The sequence below is a fragment of the Salvelinus sp. IW2-2015 genome, linkage group LG27 (genome assembly GCF_002910315.2).
Source record: "Salvelinus sp. IW2-2015 linkage group LG27, ASM291031v2, whole genome shotgun sequence".
Classification (NCBI taxonomy): Eukaryota; Metazoa; Chordata; class Actinopteri; order Salmoniformes; family Salmonidae; genus Salvelinus; species Salvelinus sp. IW2-2015.
The window spans coordinates 6761884-6783294 of NC_036867.1; the positions used below are offsets into that span (position 1 = coordinate 6761884).

At 44.0% G+C, this 21411-nt stretch overlaps 1 protein-coding gene across 9 annotated transcripts in view; it reads left to right on the top strand.

The window, feature by feature from the left end:
- The window catches only part of LOC111953231 (band 4.1-like protein 3), an 84040-nt gene that overhangs the window by 51772 nt on the left and 10857 nt on the right, over positions 1 to 21411 (top strand). For 3 of the 9 annotated variants that reach the window (XM_023972367.2, XM_023972361.2, XM_023972355.2), the window contains exons 4-19: positions 3298 to 3402; positions 3496 to 3553; positions 3679 to 3754; positions 4106 to 4324; positions 4616 to 4703; positions 7614 to 7766; positions 8275 to 8372; positions 8624 to 8799; positions 10391 to 10513; positions 11923 to 12131; positions 13024 to 13071; positions 13285 to 13320; positions 13509 to 13574; positions 14511 to 14705; positions 17304 to 17402; positions 21267 to 21386. In XM_023972367.2, the coding sequence (XP_023828135.1) occupies positions 3298 to 3402; positions 3496 to 3553; positions 3679 to 3754; positions 4106 to 4324; positions 4616 to 4703; positions 7614 to 7766; positions 8275 to 8372; positions 8624 to 8799; positions 10391 to 10513; positions 11923 to 12131; positions 13024 to 13071; positions 13285 to 13320; positions 13509 to 13574; positions 14511 to 14705; positions 17304 to 17402; positions 21267 to 21386 (1869 nt within the window). Of the gene's footprint in view, positions 1 to 3297; positions 3403 to 3495; positions 3554 to 3678; positions 3755 to 4105; positions 4325 to 4615; positions 4704 to 7613; positions 7767 to 8274; positions 8373 to 8623; positions 8800 to 10390; positions 10514 to 11922; positions 12132 to 13023; positions 13072 to 13284; positions 13321 to 13508; positions 13575 to 14510; positions 14706 to 17303; positions 17403 to 19334; positions 20139 to 21266; positions 21387 to 21411 lie in introns of all 9 variants that reach the window. The other 6 variants (XM_070435665.1, XM_023972356.2, XM_023972358.2 and 3 more) reach the window with 6 other exon arrangements.

Sequence of the window (21411 nt, forward strand, 5' to 3'; positions counted from 1 at the left end):
TGAATCATCAATGTCGCTCTAACCTCCCAAGTCACCTCTACAACATTCCACTTAACTACCCATCAGCCCCATCAATGCCACGACAACACTCCTATAGTGAATCCAAATCACCCCCTACCGACTCGCTCGGAGGGCCCTCCGTTGTCACGTGTTGCTGACAAAACTCTGAGAACGACTTCCAGTGAGTGGCGATGGGATCAATAAACCCATCAACTTCGGGACACACTCGTTAAATAGTAAAAAAAGCATGAAATCCAAATGAACAAATCCCCCTGTTGTTTTACAAGATATAAACTCAGTAACAGTTCAACATTTAATTTGGGAGGTATTTCATCTGTTAGCTTCATGTGTCAAGTCTCAAAATCAGACATAAACTTATGCATGTGGCGTATAATTAGGCACGCCTCTCCATTCTTTAGTATCAAATTGCGCCAACTCCATAGATATTGCAGTGCGTGTCGGGATAGTACTTCACTCTGAAGCCTTGCTGGTTTGGCCGAAGCGGCTATCAGAARGTCTAATTAGCCCCGAAACACTCGATCATTTTCAGTCCCTCAGCTTTCTGACACTTGTGCATTTGGCGGAGGCGCGCGGGAGCGAGCAAATGGAGGGCCAAGGGGAGGGAGTGATTTGAGATTGAGCCCTAGTAATGGATGTAGCGACGTAGAGGACCTAGGGAAGTGGAAACACCTTTTTCTCCATCTCTGTTTGTCCTCATTGTTCAGGCGCTACATTCTTTGTTTGGATGTTGTTTGTGTCACTCAGACAGTGAGTGACATCGCTGAAGTGCTCCTTCTGGTGATTGGAAGGGGAAATGAAGGCTGCAGAGATGATCYTCTTTAGCGTTAGCCGCTAGCTGCCCATGGCTAATGCACATAGTTTATATTGTTCCTATATTACTGGGTGTTTAATAAGGTTGTGGTGGTTAAGTGGTACCCCAAGAGGTCGTACGACCTGGGAAATCGCTTGACTGCATTTCACAGTAAATCACGGAGATGAGCATTTTCCTCATTTATACAGTACAGTCGGAAAGTATTTACAACCCTTTGTCTTTTTCCACATTTTGTTACGTTACAGCCTTATTCTAAAATGGATTACATCCTTTGTCTTTTTCTCATCAATCTACACACAATACCCCATAATGACAAAGCAAAAACTGGTTTTTAGAAATATTTGCAAAACCGGAAATATCACATTTACATAAGTATTCAGACCCTTTACTCAGTACTTTGTTGAAGGACCTTTGGCAGCGATTACAGCCTCAAGCCTTCTTGGGTATGACGCTACAAGCTTGGCACACCTGTATTTGGGGAGTTTCTCACATTCTTTTCTACAGACGCTCTCAAGCTCTGTCAGGTTGGATGGGGAGCGTTGCTGCGCTGCTATTTTCAGGTCTCTCCAGAGATGTTTGATTGGGTTCAAGTCCGGGCTCTGGCTGGGCCWCTCAAAGACATTCAGAGACTAGTCCCGAAGCCACTCCTGCGTTGTCTTGGCTGTGTGCTTAGGGTCATTGTCCTGTTGGAAGGTGAACCTTTTCCCCAGTCTGAGGTCCTGAGTGCTCTGGAGCAGGTTTTCATCAAGGATCTCTCGGTACTTTGCTCCGTTCATCTTTCCCTTGATCCAGACTAGTCTCCCAGTCCATGCCGCTGAAAAACATCCCCAAAGCATGATGCTGCCTCCATGCTTCACTGTAGGGATGGTGCCAGGTTTCCTCCAGACGTGACGCTGGCATTCAGGCTAAGGAGTTCAATCTTGGTTTCATCAGACCAGAGAATCTTGTTTCTCACGGTTAGAGTTCTTTAGGCGCCTTTTCGCAAATTCAAAACCGGCTGTCATGTGCCTTTTACTGAGGAGGGGCTTCCGTCTGGTCGCTCTTCCATAAAAGCCTGGTTTGTGGAGTGCTGCTGAAATGGTTGTCCTTCTGGAAGGTTATCACATCTCCACAGAGGGACTCTAGATCTCTGTCAGAGTGATCATCTGGTTCTTGTTAACCTCCCTGACCAAGGTCCTTCTCCCCCGATTTCTCAGTTTGGCCGGGCGGCCAGCTCTAGCAAGTGTCTTTGTGGTTACAAACTTCTTCCATTTAAAGATGATGGAGGCCACTGTGTTCTTGGGGACCTTCAATGACACAATCCTGTCTCTGAGCTCTACGGACAATTCTTTCAACCTCATGGCTTGGTTTTTGCTCTGACATGCACTGGTGTGTGCCTTTCCAAATCATGTCCAATCAATTGAATTTACAAAGAGAATATATATATATATATATTTTTGATCCATTTTAGAATAAGGCTGTAACGTAACAAAATGTGGAAAAAGGAAAGGGGTCTGAATACTTTCCGAATACACTGTGAAAATTTGGGATTTTCTTGTCTCCTGTGTGTTTCTTGCTGTACACACACAAACACACACACAGACATGCACAAACACACACACATTCGTACACACACACACACACACACAGTTATTTTGTACTTTGTTTAGCTTGGATGGAATAACTTCTGTATAGCCCATCTCAAGTATTCATTCTGACACTTGGTTTGTTTTAACACACCTAGCTACTACTCCAGAAACACTACAAAATAATCCAGTTTTACCACACCTAGTCCTCTACAAAAAACGTTAAAAAATATAACCCTTCAAATCTTTCTCCGTTTCAAGGTGACATATTTGGAAGAAGTCTACTGTGTCAGCCCTCTTTACTCCTGACTTAATTGGGCTATTTTTACAAAGCATTAAGGCATGTTGCTAATTTAGAGCTAGCAATAGGAGCCTCACAGGTTGACGTATCGTGGTTCCGAAAGCCTTGAGGGCCAGGCAGGGTAACAGCCATTAGTACAGTGATCATGATGTGACACAACATGGTGTGATGCTGGGAGGTGGGAGTGAAGCCCTTTTGACAGGCGACCCCCTCCCCCTGTAGAGAGGGGAGTTATGGTAGGAAGACTGGCACCCACAGCGGCAGACATGACTGTGTGTGTGTGTGTGTGTGTGTGTGTGTGTGTGTGTGTGTGTGTGTGTGTGTGTGTGTGTGTGTGTGTGTGTGTGTGTGTGTGTGTGTGTGTGTGTGTGTGTGTGTGTGTGTGTGTGTGTGTGTGTGTGAATACTCTTTCCAGTGCCTATCTTTCATTAAATGGCTCCTGACCCCGTTGGAGGAATACATCACAATTTAGCGCAGTGACACACCATTATCATTCAGGAGGGGTTAGATAATAGAAAAATGGTCTGCCGCAGTAATCTGTCCAATGTATGTTTGTAACATTTCTAGAATAAGAGTTTTTCATGTGCTTTTCTGTGCAGAAACGGGAGAGAGGCCATGTGTTATTCCACAAAGTTTGTGAGCAGCTTAACCTCCTGGAAAAGGACTACTTTGGCATCACATTCCGGGATATCGAAAACCAAAAGGTGGAATTTCTCTTTTTGATTTTTCTGTGTAATTAGGGGTATTTTGGTTGTTTTGTAGAGGTGAATTGACACTGTCCTCTTGAATTCTCCCAGAACTGGTTAGACCCATCTAAGGAGATGAAGAAACAGATCAGAGGTGCGTGGAATATGGGTATTTGGATATTATTTCTCTGCATGGTTTGAATGTTAGCCAGCATGCTAGTTACTCAGGCTGAAAGGGTCTTTCCAACTGTTCAATGGTCATTTCAATGAACCACTTGTTTTTGTACTCTCCAGGAGTTGCCTGGAATTTTTCATTCAACGTGAAGTTTTACCCTCCAGACCCTGCCCAGCTGTCTGAGGATATTACAAGGTAACACTTTCTCTAGTTTCACCTTCGGGAAGCTGTCCACTAGGTCCTTTTTCAAGAGGTTTGCTATATTTGTACCTTTGGGATGTCTACATTCACCAAATAGCTGTCTGAGTCACCTGGGATGTTTTTATTCTTCAGTCCTCAGGGTTTTACATTAGCATAATGACAAATTTTTTAATCAATTCATTACTGTGCTTTGTGCATTTGGCTGCCAATTAACTCTCTCGTTCTCTTTTTTTTCTCCTTTCCCTCACACTTCTTTTTCTACGACAAACTCCCTTCCTCACTCCCCTTTCTCTTCCCCACCCCTCTTTCTCTGTCCCTCACCCTTCCTCCCCCTCTCACTCTCAGATATTACCTGTGCCTCCAGTTGAGAGATGACGTGGTGTCGGGGCGTCTGCCCTGCTCCTTTGCCACCCACACGGTCCTGGGATCCTACACGGTCCAATCAGAGCTGGGGGACTACGACCCAGAGGAGTCTGGGACAGACTACGTTAGCGAGTTCCGTTTTGCCCCCAACCAGACCAAGGAGCTGGAGGAGAAGGTCATGGACCTGCACAAGAACTACAAGTCAGTCTGTCTGTCTGTTTAGAACTACAAGTCAGTCTCTGTCTGTCTAGAACTACAAGTCAGTCTCTGTCTGTCTAGAACTACAAGGCAGTCTGTTTTTCTGTCTATCTAGAACTACAAGTCAGTCTGTTTGTCTGTCTGTCTAGAACTACAAGTCAGTCTGTTTGTCTGTCTGTCTACATTTTTCTGTCTTTCTGTCTATATAACCTATTGGAAGAGACGCTCATGGAATGAACAATTACTGTAAAAAAAAACATACAAAACCCTCTGTGTGTGTTTGTCTCTCTCCAGAGGAATGATGCCGGCTGAGGCTGAGATGCACTTCCTCGAGAACGTGAAGAAGCTGTCCATGTACGGAGTGGACCTTCACCATGCCAAGGTAAAGGGGCCGTATTCAAATTATACAAACATAGGCTACCTGTTATTGACCCCAACCCTGTCGTTTCTTATTTTTTTGTTTCAAAATTTCTGCCCTGCCATGAATTGAAAAAGCCCTGTTATGACCTGCATGATTCTGCCTGGTTCCCTGTCCTTTGACCRCCAGCAGCTTGAATAGCCATTTGGATCTTTGTTGTTTGAATCCCTAGATCCAAACCATGGTGTTATGTACTGCCCTAAGTGACACCTCAAACCCCACAAGTGCAGGGAATGAAGGATATCACTTACATAGGCTCTGAAATTAACTAATTTAACCTTGCTACCAAATTCATTTTTTTTGCCTGTCAAAGGTGCGTACACTTTTTATGGTCTACGTATCACTAGCTAATGTCCTCTCTGTTTTGTGTTCAATTTTGTTCTAGTTGTTACTTTGTGCCTCGGTTGGTTAATGTTGTTTGCAATGTCAGCTGGGAATGACATTTTAGGACTAACTAATCACCTATCTACACAACACTGTTATATAACCAAGCAAATCAAAAACTGGCCCAATTCGCTGGCATAGMTTTGAATGGACATGGCACGGTTAGATAAAAGAACATTGTCAGATTGAATATACTCAAGAAGCAATAGGAGAGGAGAAAGAGCTTATTTTAGATTTTAGCTGAACTTTTTACAAATATGGTTATTTTTTGTCTTTATCGAAGAAACATTGTTTGGAAAATTGTATTTCTGTTGCCAGCCATGTAAATATAGCCTGACCCAGCTATGTAATGTGGGTTATATCATCTGACCTTATGTAACCCCAACCCCAACCATGAGGAAAAATCGTTCACCAAAAACCGTTTCACAACACCTCCTAGCACCAATTGCATCAGAGAGTAAACATAGTGTTTTGTCATGAAAAAAAAAGCACTTATGATTTTCATTCATAACCAAATAAGAGAGAACACATAAAAACACTCATAACAGACTCACTGATGGCATGGAAACCTTCCCTCCGTTTGGTCAGATCAGACTGTTTTTATCTTGTCTTGTCTTATTCTTACTGAATGGCCTAGTTGGTAGGAAGCCTGTTTGAGTGCTTGTCTCCAGCTAAGGGCGAGGTAAGGCTTGCATTTTGTTTGTGTGTACGTATAGTTACATGTATGTTACATGTGTCCCTGTCTGAAAACCCCTGTCTTTGTGCATGACCATGGACTGTTAGAGTCCATCGTTTAGGGCTGTGGGTTTGTCTCACCACAATTTTGAGTTGACATTGTGGATGATTGTAGTTGTAATTTCTTAGGTGGCTGTTGTGAGGTGTAGGATATCGCCCCCCATGGTATACTGCATCCCCTCATAGCCCCAGTGCTCATATCCCACACACAGGGAGTTGTAGACCACCCTCTGTCCCCCCATCTGCTCTGTGGCAGCCCGACTGTGCTCATCTGCAGACTTTAAGACCTTTTGGGGAAGGCCTCATCATTGTGATGTCATGTGACTAGTATTCGCCATCTTAACCCCACATTTAGGCTACATCCAATATCCACATTAACATGCCTCTTGAATGAAGCAACTAGGCATGTGGTATGCTAGTGTGGACATTGGAACATAGAATTTAGACAGAGTAGATGTCATTGTAGTAACAGACTCCGCCTCGGGAGTGATAGACTCCTCCATCACCCTAACATTCACTGTCTTTTCAATGCCATCATATTGTGATGTACGTAGTTGTATGAATGAATGTTTAGACAAAATTCCCACTGCAGCCTTGTAGACCTTCAGCATCCATGGATCATGAAAAAGGAGCACAGTTCATTGTACAGCCCAGCTGAAAATACCTCAGCTTTGCTCATTACTACCCKAAACTACATTTAAATAGCTAAGACACGTACATCACTGTGCTCTGTAAATTGGCTCTCAATTGCTCCCTCCCCTCATCTCCTTAACTTCATCTGCACTGATTGGAACGTGACAGGTAAAAACAATATGGTGCAAGATCATGATTAGGCTGGCTTTCACCTGTTCAGTTCTTTCAGCTGAGTGCAATGAAGGAGAGGAGGCAAGGAGAGGACAGACTTTTTAGACAATCGAGAAAGAGCCCAATACTTGCTCCTGGATAAGCCAGACAGATAACTAGTGAAAGTAGGAGCTGTGAAAAGAGGCGATTTAGGATAAATAATTGGTTTCCGGTAATGTAGGTCATTTTCTTGTCTCTTGAGTTCTTGGTTTTGCGACGGTTTGTGAAATATGTTCATCAACATTACGACAACTCTCATTATGTTTTCATTTCAATTATTCTTTTTTTAGAAAGCTCATTTGAATCCTTCATTGAATAATGCATTGTATTTGGCTTGCCGTATCGCCAGTCATCTCAGGCTGCCTCACTTCTTTGTAGGAGAAAGTGGTGGTGTCTGATAATGTCAACTTTTTTTGTTGTTGTAAACAATCAAACTTTTTTTAGCCTGGTTGTCAATCTGTTTTGGCATTAGTTAACTACTCTGCCGTTATCATGTTTGGTAGAGTCTAGAAAAGATTAGGAATAAGTCTATGGGCATACTGTAGACCAGGGCTATTAGAACTCCAGGCCTGGAGGAACGAAACACTTCTGTACTTTCTGGGCCAATCAGTGACATTCAATCAATCAATGAATTACTAGTTAGTAAACAAAACCAGGAGCCCTTTGGCCCTTCAGGCATGAAGTTGAATAGCCCTGCAGACAACAACCAATAGGTGAGCTGACTAAAACCAAAACTTACTGACACCTAGGCTTCCTCAATGTGAGATTAGTAACAAAATTCCACAAACTTGACCAAAGTTCCCAGGTCTTTTCAGAACTCCCACTTTGTGGAAGTTTCAGGAATTTTGCAACCCGGAGTCTCGTTTGAGTAGTGTCAGGTTGTTAACCACGCTTCCTGACATTCCTTCCCAGGATTCCGAGGGTGTTGAGATCATGTTGGGCGTGTGCTCCAGTGGTCTTCTGATCTACCGCGATCGCTTGCGCATCAACAGGTTCGCCTGGCCCAAGGTCCTCAAGATCTCCTACAAAAGGAATAATTTCTACATCAAAATACGCCCTGGAGAGGTAAGCATATCAGTATAAGGCCCTGCTGACATGAAAGCAATGTCCAGATCCTGTTTCATGTATGAAGGTAGTATGCACATCACATAGAATGGCATCACATAGAATAGCATCACATAGAACAGGGTTCCCCAACTGGTGGCCCGTGTGCCCGAATTTGGCCCGTGTGGTTTTATTTGGCCCTCCAAGTATTCTGAGCAAAAATAAATACAACATTTATTGTTGGAAATAAAAGACTGTAAAAACACCAGGAAATCAGCTCCAAGTGATTTTAATTTAAGAAATCTGTTCCTAAGTATTCCCACGCATAAGAGAGAGACACATGATCATATAGAAATGTATGCAAGGTTTGAAATGATTATCTTTTAATCTAACATATCTGTTTGGACTTGTTGCAGTCAACAAATGATATGTTCCGGCACCCCGACCATCCGCTCAAGAAAGAAATTGTCCCTGAATCTARTTGATGATCCCTGTGTTTGTGTGTTTTTTCTGTATGTTTTGTCATCAGTTTGAGCAGTTTGAAAGTACAATTGGGTTCAAGCTCCCCAACCATAGGGCGGCCAAGAGATTATGGAAGGTTTGCGTGGAGCACCACACCTTTTTCAGGTGAGACCTGGGCCACCACCTCAACGTGTAGACATCTGCCATTTCAGTGGAGGGTTTTGGATGTAAATCCATAGTTATTGAACATTGTCTTGGTTAACTTCATGCTGGGTTGGAACAAATGCCTGCACACACTGCTTCCCTCCAGGACCATTTGCCCATCCCTGCTGTAATTGTGTGTCTTTCTTGACCGCTAGGTAGATTAATGTCTCCTCTTTGTTCTCCTGCCCTCAACATTCCTCTCTGTCCTCTAGGTTGGTGTCTCCAGAAACTCCCCCCAAGAAGTTCCTAAACCTGGGCTCTAAGTTCCGCTACAGCGGGAGAACCCAGGCCCAGACTCGACGAGCGAGCTCCCAGATCGTCCGCCCGGCGCCCTGCTTTGAGCGCTCCACCAGCAAGCGCTACATCATGTCTCGCAGCCTGGACGGAGGTTTGTAGTCCCATCAACCTTTCTCTTTGAAGCGGTTAGGAATGAAGGAGGCTTGTATCACATTTCTCCCCATAGAGTTTGAGTTGGGGAAGCATACTACAGGACAAAGCAAGCTACAGGACATTATTAAACAACCAAACCTAAATCATCGCACTTATGAAAATCATATGTTGCCCTTGTCCTCCGTGTTCATGTCCGCACTTTTCTGAAGTATTTGTTTCTAAGCTGTCCAAGTCAGAGGGATTTACAGTATCCAGAGATGTTTTTACATGCATCTCAGGCACCAATCAATCAATGCACTCATTTGTCATAATGGCCATACCACTGCACACCTTGTAACATCTGTCAATCAATCACACTTGATTTGGTCTTCACAAACATTGAAATTCACTCAAGTCCTCCCAGACCTGTCATTGACTTACAAGTGTCACTGGCGTGAATAGGGAATAATTTCCCTTGAATATCCCTAGAACGATAGTTGATATTCTCCACAGAGCCATTTTGGTCGCCGTTTGTCTTGAAAGTGGTCGCTTGCTTGACAGCTTCAACATTTCCTAGTCTACATGAAAGCTTAAGAGAACCTCCGTAAGCAGCCATGCTGTGAAGGCTCTAAAGCCTCAGTACGCCGCTCAGACTAATTACAGTTTTTAGCCATTGTTATCCTCGCCGCTCTGCACTCACAATGCCTTTTCATCCCCTGAAAGCACCCAGGGCCGTCCCTCACTCCCCTGTCTTTATCAACCAGTCCCAAACCACGGGTAAAGTCCTTTATTTTTCAAGCCAGCTCACAGAGGAAGCCGCAGATAAATGGCTCGTAGTGACGACGGCTATGTATGCAGAGAGAATCGAAAAGATTGTTTATTTTATACCCCCTTCTGAGGGAACGGATAATCGCCACAGGGATTTACCAGGCACCCCATTGTGTTGTTTTGTCATCTTCGCTTGACGATGCACCCTCTGCTTTTGTTCTCCCCCGCTCGCTGATTAATTGGAGAATTACGTTTTTTATTGTATTTATGCTGCCGCCCCCCGCCCCTCCCATGTCATATCTGAGCTGTGACGAAAACCTGTCTGTTTGAATGCAAATGTTGCTGTTTCATTTAGGAATAAAGAGCTTTTTTGGCGGGATTTTACTAGCTAACTGACGTGAAAGAGAGACTCGGCCAATTGGCTGTGATATCAATTGAATATGAGCCGCCCCGGGGCCCATATTAGTTTCAGACTCCATCAGTATCATTGGACCTAAAAGGCAACATTGATTTTTCTGTCTCAACTCTTCATTGATGGGAGAAAGTTTAGTGTCTGACTGTCTGTTCTCATCCCATCAGAAAGTGTATCCATTCAGTGTCTTAGTCTTAAGAGGCTTTCCATAATACTGTGAACCAGACAACTTACACATTCTTTAACGTTCATGTATTCAAATCCATAGTCAATAGCTCTACAAAATTATTATATAAACAAACAATATTCTCTCCCTCTTTCTCCCAAGTGCTCAGCTGACTACCTAATGCTCAGCTTTGAATAATATTATGTGTCATGTTAATGTTGAATCTTCCCCCGTAATATTGAATTTCTATGCAATCCTCCTCAGCTCCGCAGAGTACACCCAAAAGGAGTACACCCAATAGGAGTTCACCCAAAAGGAGTTCACCCCAAAAAACTGTATCACCGAGAATTAAACCACCTGCTAGTTTAAACGGCACTAAACCAACAGGTAGATATTATGCACTGTGTCTCTCTGTACGTGCTAACAGTAGATGTAGCCCCTGAGCTAGCTATGCCTGCTAGTTAATGATCCCATCTCTGCTTCTTTCCTTTTTCCGACGGTAGCCATTTTGTTTTGTATTTTGGGCGCTGGTTACAGACACCCCTCGGTGCTGATCAGGCTTGCGCTGCATGCTCCCATGCTGATTGGGGGGGGGGGGCTCCCCGTCTAGCATGTGAACGCACCATGGCCCTCCCTTCATAGCTGTTCACTTGTAGTTGTTTGTTTGAAAAAGAATGGAGAAAAAAATCCCAGCCTTGTTGTGTTAGCTTGGCCGCTAATGGCTTATGTGGCCTGGATCTATAAAGAGACTCAGCAATCGCTCGCTCATTCTCCCAGCTCGTTACAATGATTCTTGTGCTTTCAGTGACGTAGGGAGATGATATAAGTTAACATAGTTACAGTAGTCATTGTTTAATGTCCTGAATGATCAACAAAGCTAATAAGCTGTGTTCTAAGTTCACAGCAGGGATGCAGTGCATGTTTTGTCTGAGCTGACTCATAGCAATGATGGAATATTAAACGTTTCTAATTTACCAGCACATCCAATACCATATCATCTGCCAACTGCATATTTTTTCCCCCTTTCTCGTTTAGGTTCTGACGCAGTAGTTTTTATGTTGGTATTTAAGTGCATGCAGTTTGAGCCTTTCATTATCAGTCAATGGGAGGAATTCAAAAGCTGCAGTCAGTTAGAGAATGTTTGTAAGTCCGGCCCATAGAGGAGCTGAAAAATGACCGCTTATCAGGGATTGCTGTCTAATGTTAATTGAAAATTGATGATGAGGGTAGTCACCCTAGCATTTAAACCTCTGCATGGAAACTGATAGCAATTTATATATATATATATATATATATATATATATATATATATATATATATATATATATAGCCTTTTCTCATAAATCTGGAGCGTGGTATTTCGTTAGGTGCTTACTGTTGTGACTGAAACCCTTGATGGTATCGATTTTAATATATAATACTGCTTATGAGATGCTTTTCATTTCAAACCACACAATGATTATGGAATATTGGCTTTAATTACAGATCAAGGCTAATATCTGAATGAAAAGCTCTGACGTTGATAATAATAGTGTTATTATCAATGGGAATGGGATTTAATGCGTGTTTTTAGGTTTATCTTCCATGAGTCAATGGTTGTGATGACTATGCTGATACAACCTGCAGCTTATTACATTCACGCTCCAACCTGCTAACCTGCAATGTTGCCTCAGTTAGAGGAAAATGACAATTCCTTAATGCAAAATGATGTGTGTGTGTGTGTGTATGTGTGTGTGGGTATGTGCGTGCCTGTGTGCGTGCGTGTGCATGCATGTGCGTCTATGTGCATGCTTCAGAGATGGGCTCGGATCTATACGGAAGGGCGAAGGGCATTGCCGTGAGTGACCTCATCACCACGGTGACACCGGAGAAAAAGGTGGAGGAGAGGAAGGCGGAGGAAGAGATGGAAGTAGAGGTGCAGGTGGAGGTGGAGGAGGAAGACGAGACCACGAAAGCCACCGAGATGTCTCAGCCAAGTCCAACCTCTCCCATTCGACATGATAAGGTATAGTTCTCCACACCCAATCAATTATCTCTGTCCTCAGTCCACCCCTGAGCTCTCTCTATAATACATTAAAACAAATTCCTCTGAGTGCCCAGATTCCACTCTGAAAATGAAAGCTGTTTAATGCCGGAGCCCAGAGTGTAACCTAGCTATGCCAGCCAGAGCTATTCAGACAGACTAGAGCCAGGTGGTCATCATTTTTCTAAGGTAGTGAAGCAGCACAAATCTCATTGTCTGGGAATGCCGTCCTGTGCGTTCACGCTCTGCCACGCTCTCTATCAGGTAGGCAGGGCCCTGATAACTCACTAATGGATAACTCAGAGTCCCCGAACCTGAACCGTCTCTACTCTGGCTGAATGGCGACTTCAGATCAGTGCCAGAAGACTCGGAAACAGACTCTGACTATTTCAAATGTAGAAATGAAAAGTGCTTGTTTAGACGTGATGTTCATTCATTGTGAAAGTTGATTACGAGGAGCTTAAACTTAATTAACTTTGGCAGATGTAATGTCTATAGTTACTCGTTACCTAGGAGAAGAGTTCTTAGTAGAGTCCTAATTGCTTATTGTGAAAGGGCAACCTGCTAACTGTAAATTAATTTGTGATGAAAATTGAGAAGGCAGGAGAGCAACCTCAAGCTGGTAGAGTCATCTGTAATGTATTCTAATGGAATGATATTGACATAGGTCTTCTGAATATGTTTTAATGCATTTCCTGTTGTTTTTTTACCCCGAAAATGATTTACCATCACTAGTTTGTTGAACCACTTTGCTAATGGCTAATGTTTTGGTAAATATGAGTTCTGGGAAATCCTACATTCAACCCTAACAGCCACGGTTCTCTTTCTCCTCACGCTTGTCCATTGGATGTTCTACTGTGTTACTACTAAACAGACGGAACTGACTGACACTTGTGTCGATGGTGAACTGACAGCTACTGAGGTTTGTACCACGGGTAGACACTTCACCTCAACTCTCATCTGTTCTTGTAGAAGTCTTACGTTCTTTAGTTCCATATTTCTATTTCAACAATATCGGATTGTCTGATTATCCATTCAATGCGTTATTTGATAGTTTCTCTTATAAGCTATAACCTGTTGTGTTGTATTGCGGTTTTGATATCAAATTCCCTCTCTGTGCTTCCCATGCTGCCAGTCGGACCAAGACGACGAGTCTGAGTTAAAGACACAGGTATATTAACTAGTGTATGGTGCCTTAACACTCATTTCATCCACAGCTCGTCAAACGACCATTTCATCCACAACCTGTGAACCTGGGATTCAAAATCACTGTAGGCTCCAAAATCAAGATCTGCAATCTATGAGGAGATGTGGATTTTATATGCAACAACATCTAAATGACTGTAATTTCCCTTCCAGAACAGTTTCATAAGGCGAATTAAAGGAGAGAATGTGTTTGTCAGACATAGTGTGCTGATGTTAGAGGTTGGTACAGTATGGAACGCCAGGCTAGTGCATGGAGATTGGTGACATTTTGGTCAAGGACTAGGTTTGGACAGTAACAGTGGATTTCCCATTTTGACCACAATAACATATCGTTTTGAACTGTCCAATGTTGATTCACTAGCTAACATACTTAGTAAGCATGGAGTGTTTTTGGGGTGATTTAGTTTTTGCTGTAATACATTAACGTGATATGCTAGATTGGGAGTTATTGCTTATAAATAGAGAATACGATGAATTAAGGTTCAATTGATGTCTATGAATACTTCTTTACAAAGAGGTGAATCTTAACTTTCACTTCAGTTAAATTTGTACTTATTCATGCATTGATGTCAATGTGAGACTAAGTGAAAATTCGACCTTAGGATTCACCACAAAATGTGGATAATTCATAAGTATACAAGAGAGGCAAATGCATTGCAGTGTTCTTTTGAATGCATGTTCTGCCTGTGTTGGATAGATTATCCTGTATATACAGCCCATTACACTGCACTGCACCTGTGAACATAATATAAACATACATCAAATTATTGGACATTATGTTTGTCAATCTGTCACCAAGACGATACTTAGCCACGCTACTTCAAAAGCAGCACACAAGCTGCACTCACAAAGATTCAGAATTGTAATTTCGTCTCATAGTACACCGTTGATTTCCTATTGCGTTTGCATTGCAGAACTCATTCACTACCTTATTTTGTTTTTAAAGGATTGATTTGTAGCTTGCTGACTAGCGTCCAGTAGCATAATTTTTTCAATAGAATGTTATTTTCAGTATTGTTCAAAACATGGACATAAACGTTAAACAGCCTGAAAGAACAGGACACAATGCTACTACGTTAAATTGATATCCATACACATTTAAAATCTAGTATTAGCAGTAGCATCAGTCAAATGACTTCTCTTTCTGTTCCTCAGGACACAGTGGGCACGCCAGAGGAGCTGTTGAAACACGCGACCAACATCAGCGAGCTCAAGAGGTCGTTCCTGGAGACGGGCGCCGACACGGCCGGCCTCACCGAGTGGGAGAAGAGGCTGTCCTCGTCCCCCCTGCGCTCGCTGCGTCTCGACGAAGCCCCTATGATCGAACCACTGGAGCTCGATGAAGTACCGGTAAATTCACTGTCAAATTGTAAAGGGACTGAATAGAGAGGGGGGGTGGCATCCATATAGCGTTTAGAGACCCCTGTGTTTTAATTACACATTTAGTAGAACCTCAGTGGGTGAAAACACGTAGAATTAGAAATCCGGTAACATGTAATCCATGGGTGGACATTATGCTGCTTTTTGTTCCATCCTGCTCTAACACACCTGGTTCTACTAATCAGCTGCTCATTAGCTCCTTGATAAGCTGAGTCAAGTTTAAAACTGCTGGAAGTACATACACTACTATCCTGACTTAAAGAGAAATAGCATCCTTGCTTTTGATAGGGCATGATTTGAAGGTTGAGATGTGGCTGCTGCAGTGTGAGAAGGTTAAGATGTGCCTGCTGCAGTGTGAGAAGGTTAACGTGCCTGCTGCAGTGTGAGAAGGTTGCGATGTGGCTGCTGCAGTGTGAGAAGGTTAAGATGTGCCTGCTGCAGTGTGAGAAGGTTAAGATGTGCCTGCTGCAGTGTGAGAAGGTTAACGTGCCTGCTGCAGTGTGAGAAGGTTGAGATGTGCCTGCTGCAGTGTGAGAAGGTTGAGATGTGGCTGCTGCAGTGTGAGACGTTGAGATGTGCTGCTGCAGTGTGAGAAGGTTAACGTGCCTGCTGCAGTGTGAGAAGGTTGACATGTGCCTGCTGCAGTGGTGAGAAGGTTGAGATGTGGCCTGCTGCAGTGTGAGAAGGTTGAATGTGGCCTGCTGCAGTGTGAGAAGGTTGAGATGTGCCTGCTGCAGTGTGAGAAGGTTGAGATGTGGCTGCTGCAGTGTGAGAAAGGTTGAGATGTGGGCCTGCTGCAGTGTGAGAAGGTTGAATGTGCCTGCTGCAGTGTGAGAAGGTTGAGATGTGCCTGCTGCAGTGTGAGAAGGTTGAGATGTGGCTACTGGCACGTGTGAGAAGGTTAAAGATTGGCTGCTGCCGTGTGAGAAGGTTGAGATGTGCCTGCTGCATTGTGAGAAGGTTGAGATGTGGCTGCTGCAGTGTGAGAAGGTTAAGATGTGCCTGCTGCAGTGTGAGAAGGTTGAAGATGTGGCTGCTGCAGTGTGAGAAGGTTGACATGTGCCTGCTGCAGTGTGAGAAGGTTGAGATGTGCTGCTGCATTGGTGAGAAGGTTGACATGTGTGCCCTGCCTGCAGTGGTGAGAAGGGTTAGATAGCCTGCTGCAGTGTGAGCAGGTTGAGATGTGCCTGCTGCATTGTGAGAAGGTTGACATGTGCCTGCTGCAGTGTGAGAAGGTTAGATACGCCTGCTGCAGTGTGAGAAGGTTGACATGTGCCTGCTGCAGTGTGAGAAGGTTGACATGTGCCTGCCTGCAGTGTGAGAAGTTTGAGATGTGCTCTGCTGCAATGAATGAGATCCCTCCTCCATGCCAAATCTCAGGAGACGGGGCCTCTACCGTGCTCCTTGAAAAGCTACTCAATAATCTATACAGGTGGAGGAAGGTGCTTAACACCCCACTACTGGAGATAGAGGGACAGATGTTAGGAATAATTGCTGCCTCATTATGAATGTGCACCTATATTCCTTCTCCAGTGCTGTTTTCAATAGTACCAAGCCATCAAGCAGTTTTCAAGTGAAGTTAAGCCACTGTGAAAGGAAGTGATTCAGAGGCAGCTCCTTGATGCAGACAAAAAGTGTAGACTACAAATCCAACCGCTGAAGCCAAAAGTAGATACAGGAGCACCGGTTGAAAGTACAGGGGACAATTTACAGTGTGACATCAATATAGGGCTGGATTGATTTTTACCGCCTGGCCTGTGAATGAGTAATAAATCCTTGTGCTGTAACCTTGCCAAATGGAGGTGGGAGGGAGAGACTCAAGGAAGCAAAATCCTCCTCGGCTAAGCATTTTGCAGGGCTAAGATCAACCACAGCCCTGCTATGGAAAAGCATGCAGGGACTTCAAAAAGGGAGGAAGTAACCCCACCCTCGCTGCATGCAGAGTGTGTGTGTGTGTGTGTGTGTGTGTGTGTGTGTGTGTGTGTGTGTGTGTGTGTGTGTGTGTGTGTGTGTGTGTGTGTGTGTGTGTGTGTGTGTGTGTGTGTGTGTGTGGCTGTATTTCTTGAAACATCAAGCAGTCGGGAGAACGGCAATGATGATGTAACCAAGGAAAGGGGATTTTTTATTTTATTCATGTAGCAGCGACGATTGCATATTTCTGCCAGTATTTCTTTTTATGACTGTTTGGATGTGATTAAAGTAGGTGTGGAAAGGAGCCAATTTACCCCTCAGCCAAGTCTTGCAACCTTGACCCATTCTTTATTTGTGAGATACTGGAAGAAGAGGGATTGTGTCTGCAGAGAATGTTCTCATTAATCCAGACCCTTATCTCTGTTATCAACCTCATAGTGTGAGTATGTTTGGAGAGATACTTAAGTCCCATCGTTACACACTGTTGTGCCATGTTTTATGGAAATCTCATATCCCACACACTCTTATCAAACAGAATGAGTAATGATATCCGTAATAGGATACAGCCCACACGCGTACGCCTCAAAGCTACTTTCCATTCTACTTCATTCATGCCGGGCTGTTTGTTTGTCTTGTTTTTCTTTTCTATTCATGTAGAGCAAAGAGGATGAGAGAGAGGATGAGAGAGCCATGGCTGCAGGCGGTAGCATTGAGGAGGAGATCAACCACAGCCCTGTGGATACTAAGACTACTGTGGTAGGTAGCCAGGATGTATGCTGGTCTAGCTATCTCTGTGTGATTGGAACACCTTCATCTCTGCTGCTTGGTTAAATTAGACCCAGCTAAGTCTATGAATTATTAACATGTCTTACTGTACATATTTAACCAAAGATCCATTTGGGAGTGTAGGACTAGAATCCTATGTTATTCATTGTCAGCAGTGGATGACAACATGAGAAGAATTTGAATTTGAATCTGTAAATTAGCTATACATAGAGATCGGTTTTAAATAGCCACTGAACACGCCGATTGGCACATGTGTTTTTCTGTTGCTCATTAGAAAACGAGATTTCTGTCTTGGAGGTGTGTTTCCTGACCGATTCAGCGTTTGGTTAATGATGTTTGTCCCCGATGAGACACTGTAGCCGCGGAAGCCTATTTCACTTGCTCAAAATCCCCAGAATGAATCTAAGTTTACTCAAGAAATCTGTAATACATTTTTCAGTTTTTGCAGAGGATGCTTTAGTTTAAGTTTAACACATAACTAAGGTGTTTTGTGCAATATTTCTCAAGTTAAAAAATGGGCGACATGTTGTCTTATGTAAACAAAATCGGGCTGCTGGGCAGGTCTGTCTCATTGTCTATGCTATTGGATAGAGAGCAATCACCGCAGCTGTTCACCCCATTTTAGTGCGCAAATGGACATTGTCAAATCAACACTGTTTTAGACGAGACTGACTTTATGACAAATTATTCCTATTTACACTTTGTAGTCAATTTTGACACTAAAACTCTTTCTGACTCATGTCGATGCCACAAAGGCCGTTTTCAACGGGATTTGTTGCTTTTTAAAGGCCGTCACTCTTTAACAATACACTAACAACTAAGAACTGTGATCTATGTTGCTGTCTATGTTAATAGTGTCTATGATCTATGTTGCTTGCAAGTTTAAAGTTGCTGCTTTAAGAATTGCTCTTCTTGGGACTGCCACTGGAAGTCCTTCTCCCCCTATTGAACTGCAAGTTGGCATTTATTGTTATGAATATTTCCCAGGAGGCAGCGGTGCAGAGTGGTCATTATCTGGCACAGCCACAAAGTCATAAAATATTTTTTAAACCTAACCACACTGCTAACCCTAATGCCTAACAGGCCAACTACACCGCTCGCGTCGTGTGTGCGAGTGTTGTGAAATACATTTAGACATATATGTTATTCAATTATTGCACCAACACTGCTCGCGAGCGTCTGCGTTGCCAAGGGCTAAAATAGAAGTCAGTTCTATTTCTGACGCAGATCGCGCTGCAAGTCCTGCCTCTCCCATCTCCTCATTGGTTTATAGAAGCAGGTACCCACGTGCCATCTCCTCATTGGTTATATCCACGTGGGTGAGAGAAAGACAAAATAGGTCGGTGGCGGTAATGTACGTAATTTATGAAAGTTGCCAATCGCAATATAAAGTCAAGAGAAGAAAAAGCCTGGAAGGAGGAGAGATGACTAGAAACGATTCGGTTGACAGTTTTATGTGTGGATTAATTGGCGGAGTAGAGAACCTTGTGCATTTCAGGTAAAATAACAACTAAATGTTTATATCCCAGGACAAATTAGCTAGCAACGGCAAGCTAGCTAAATAGGACAAATTAGCTAGTAAGTGCAAGCTAGCTAGCTAAATTGCCATAAATGTTTAATGCTTTTCGACCTGTCCCCAAATTAATATAATTGGTTCAGAGTTTGTTTTGATATTTCAACCTGCGTGTCGTGATCGCATTTGGTGTGGGGGGCGCAGCCGGTTTGGGTTCCGTGTAACCCTAACCTTAAATTATGCCTAACCCAAATTTTTACGTATAGACAATTTTGACTTTGCAGCTGGTCCATCAAGCGGAATGGCCTCCAGGGCAAGATTCATTACAATTAACGTCAACCTGCCGTTGAACTGGCTAACCCCAGTCTTTGTATGTATCTTGTATGTAGGATTCTGACGGGTGGGTAATAGTAAGTAAAGTCCCTCCTAAGGTAACCGAAAAGAAAAACATTGTCAACTATAAAGTTATGACCGTCACTAACACTGTGGCCGAAGGAGCGCTCGCCGGCACCAGTGGTGGCATAGTCGGCAAGGAGTTGAAAGCGTATGAGAGCTTCCGCAGCGAACTCCCCTCCAAACCCGAGGAGATGAGAGAGAAGAACTATACCCTGGGCAAGTCCTACGACACCATGTCAGGCAAGATTGTGACAATGACAAAGCGGGCCAAAGATGGTGGGGAGGCGGTGGCGGCTGCTCCGGCAGCGTTTGCCAGGGAGCTGAAGAGGGCAGCAGACCAATCCACCACCACAGTGAAGATCATCCCGGTGTCGACTGAGTACGAGATGCCGGTGTCTGTCCACATGGGTCTCCCGCCCCAGGAGGGAATCGGACCCCCCATGATTACCATCAAGGAGGCCAGGACACCCTCTCCATCCGAGCCCAGCGACGGTGCCCTGGGCCTGGGCGCCGTGCGGACCGTGGTGTCCATCCGCTCCAGCCAGGACATCAGTGATGCCGCGAGAGCGGACAGCAGGAGGCAGCTGAGGGAGACTTTTCTCCTGGGAGACAGGAGCACCACCCCTGTTGCGCCTCACACACCCCTCTCGCCACGGTCCCCAATGGCCAAGTCACCAATGGCCAAGTCCCCAATGGCCAAGTCCCCAATGAAGATGCCCAAGCCTCAAATGGTCGATCTGCGTCTGAGCCCCAGCCCTGTGTCCTATCTATCCAGAACCCCATCGCCCTCCAAAGTGGTAGGATGATATGACACCCCTCCCCCCCAAAATGCCTGAAGCCCCCCCCCTCTCCCTCCCTACTGTAGCCCCCCAAAATGTTTTCAAGCTAATCCCGCCCCTGTCTGCCTGGTCTTCGTATCTACTGCAACAAGCCTGGACCCGGCTCTGTTTTGCACTCGACTGAATGTTTATGGGAATCGCTTGGGAGTCTCTTTCTTTCTATCCTTTGCTCTTTTTAGTTGGACACAAATCCCTTAACCACGGTATTTGGTGTAATTTGTTTATTGCTTTCCTAAGCCAAACTTGCTGCCTCATGGGCACTGGCATTTGTTTACCCCTTTCATTTCAATGTAAATGAAATTGTGTTTCGTTTTAAGCTGGTTCCCCATGCTGCTAGCCACACCAAATTAATGCTTTACACTTTGGCTTATTGTACGGTACGGTATACTATGGTTTGTATGCCACTGACTGCTTCAGCCCTACCACATTTACTTTTGACTTCCCTTGGTATGCCCTCTATGAACTCTCGGCTGCTTGATCTGAGATTATGATATGGGCCCTATTCATAAGAGGAGACATCCCGACTCACAAGACATACTTGTCTGTCTCATCTATTGCCTTTGTGATTGACATTCTCAAGAGATGAAAGCCAAGTACTGAGCTGCCATAAGGTCTCCCTAGTAAAGTTGAATTGCTGACGATGCTCCACTCAGTTGTAGAAGTGCTATAAATGTATAAAAGCTCTAGTAAAGTGATTGACATGTCACAGGGTGGTGTTTCTATCAATTGCTCAGATTTGCATAATATAGCATACAAACATGGATTAAAAAACACATTTGATAAACACTGTCATATGATCACTTTAAACCATTGAAATCACTCTAGATTCTTAAGTGTTCTTAAAGTATTCTATCTTCTCAAACCCAATCTTCTAAAATGACCCTTCTTAGCGATCAATCTTCACCTCAATGCTCTTATGAATAATCCCCACAAACCCCGTCCCCTGAGCTTGTGTCTGGGCATTGTGTCAAAGGCCTGTCTGTCTGTGTCTCTCCTCCTTTGTATGTACAGTATCTAACTGTGTGTGTGTGTGTCTCTTCTACTCCTGTGTGTGTGTGTACTCTCCCCATCTCTCTGTCTGCTCAGCCTAAGCCGACCTTTGAGGAGATGTCCCCGGAGCTCACCGCTCTCTTACAGTCAGCCCGATATCAGACCAGCACGCGGGGTTGGACTGCCTCGCCTGCCCATAGTCAGTCCCTGCTCAAGGTGGCCTCTTATGCCCTATGGACAA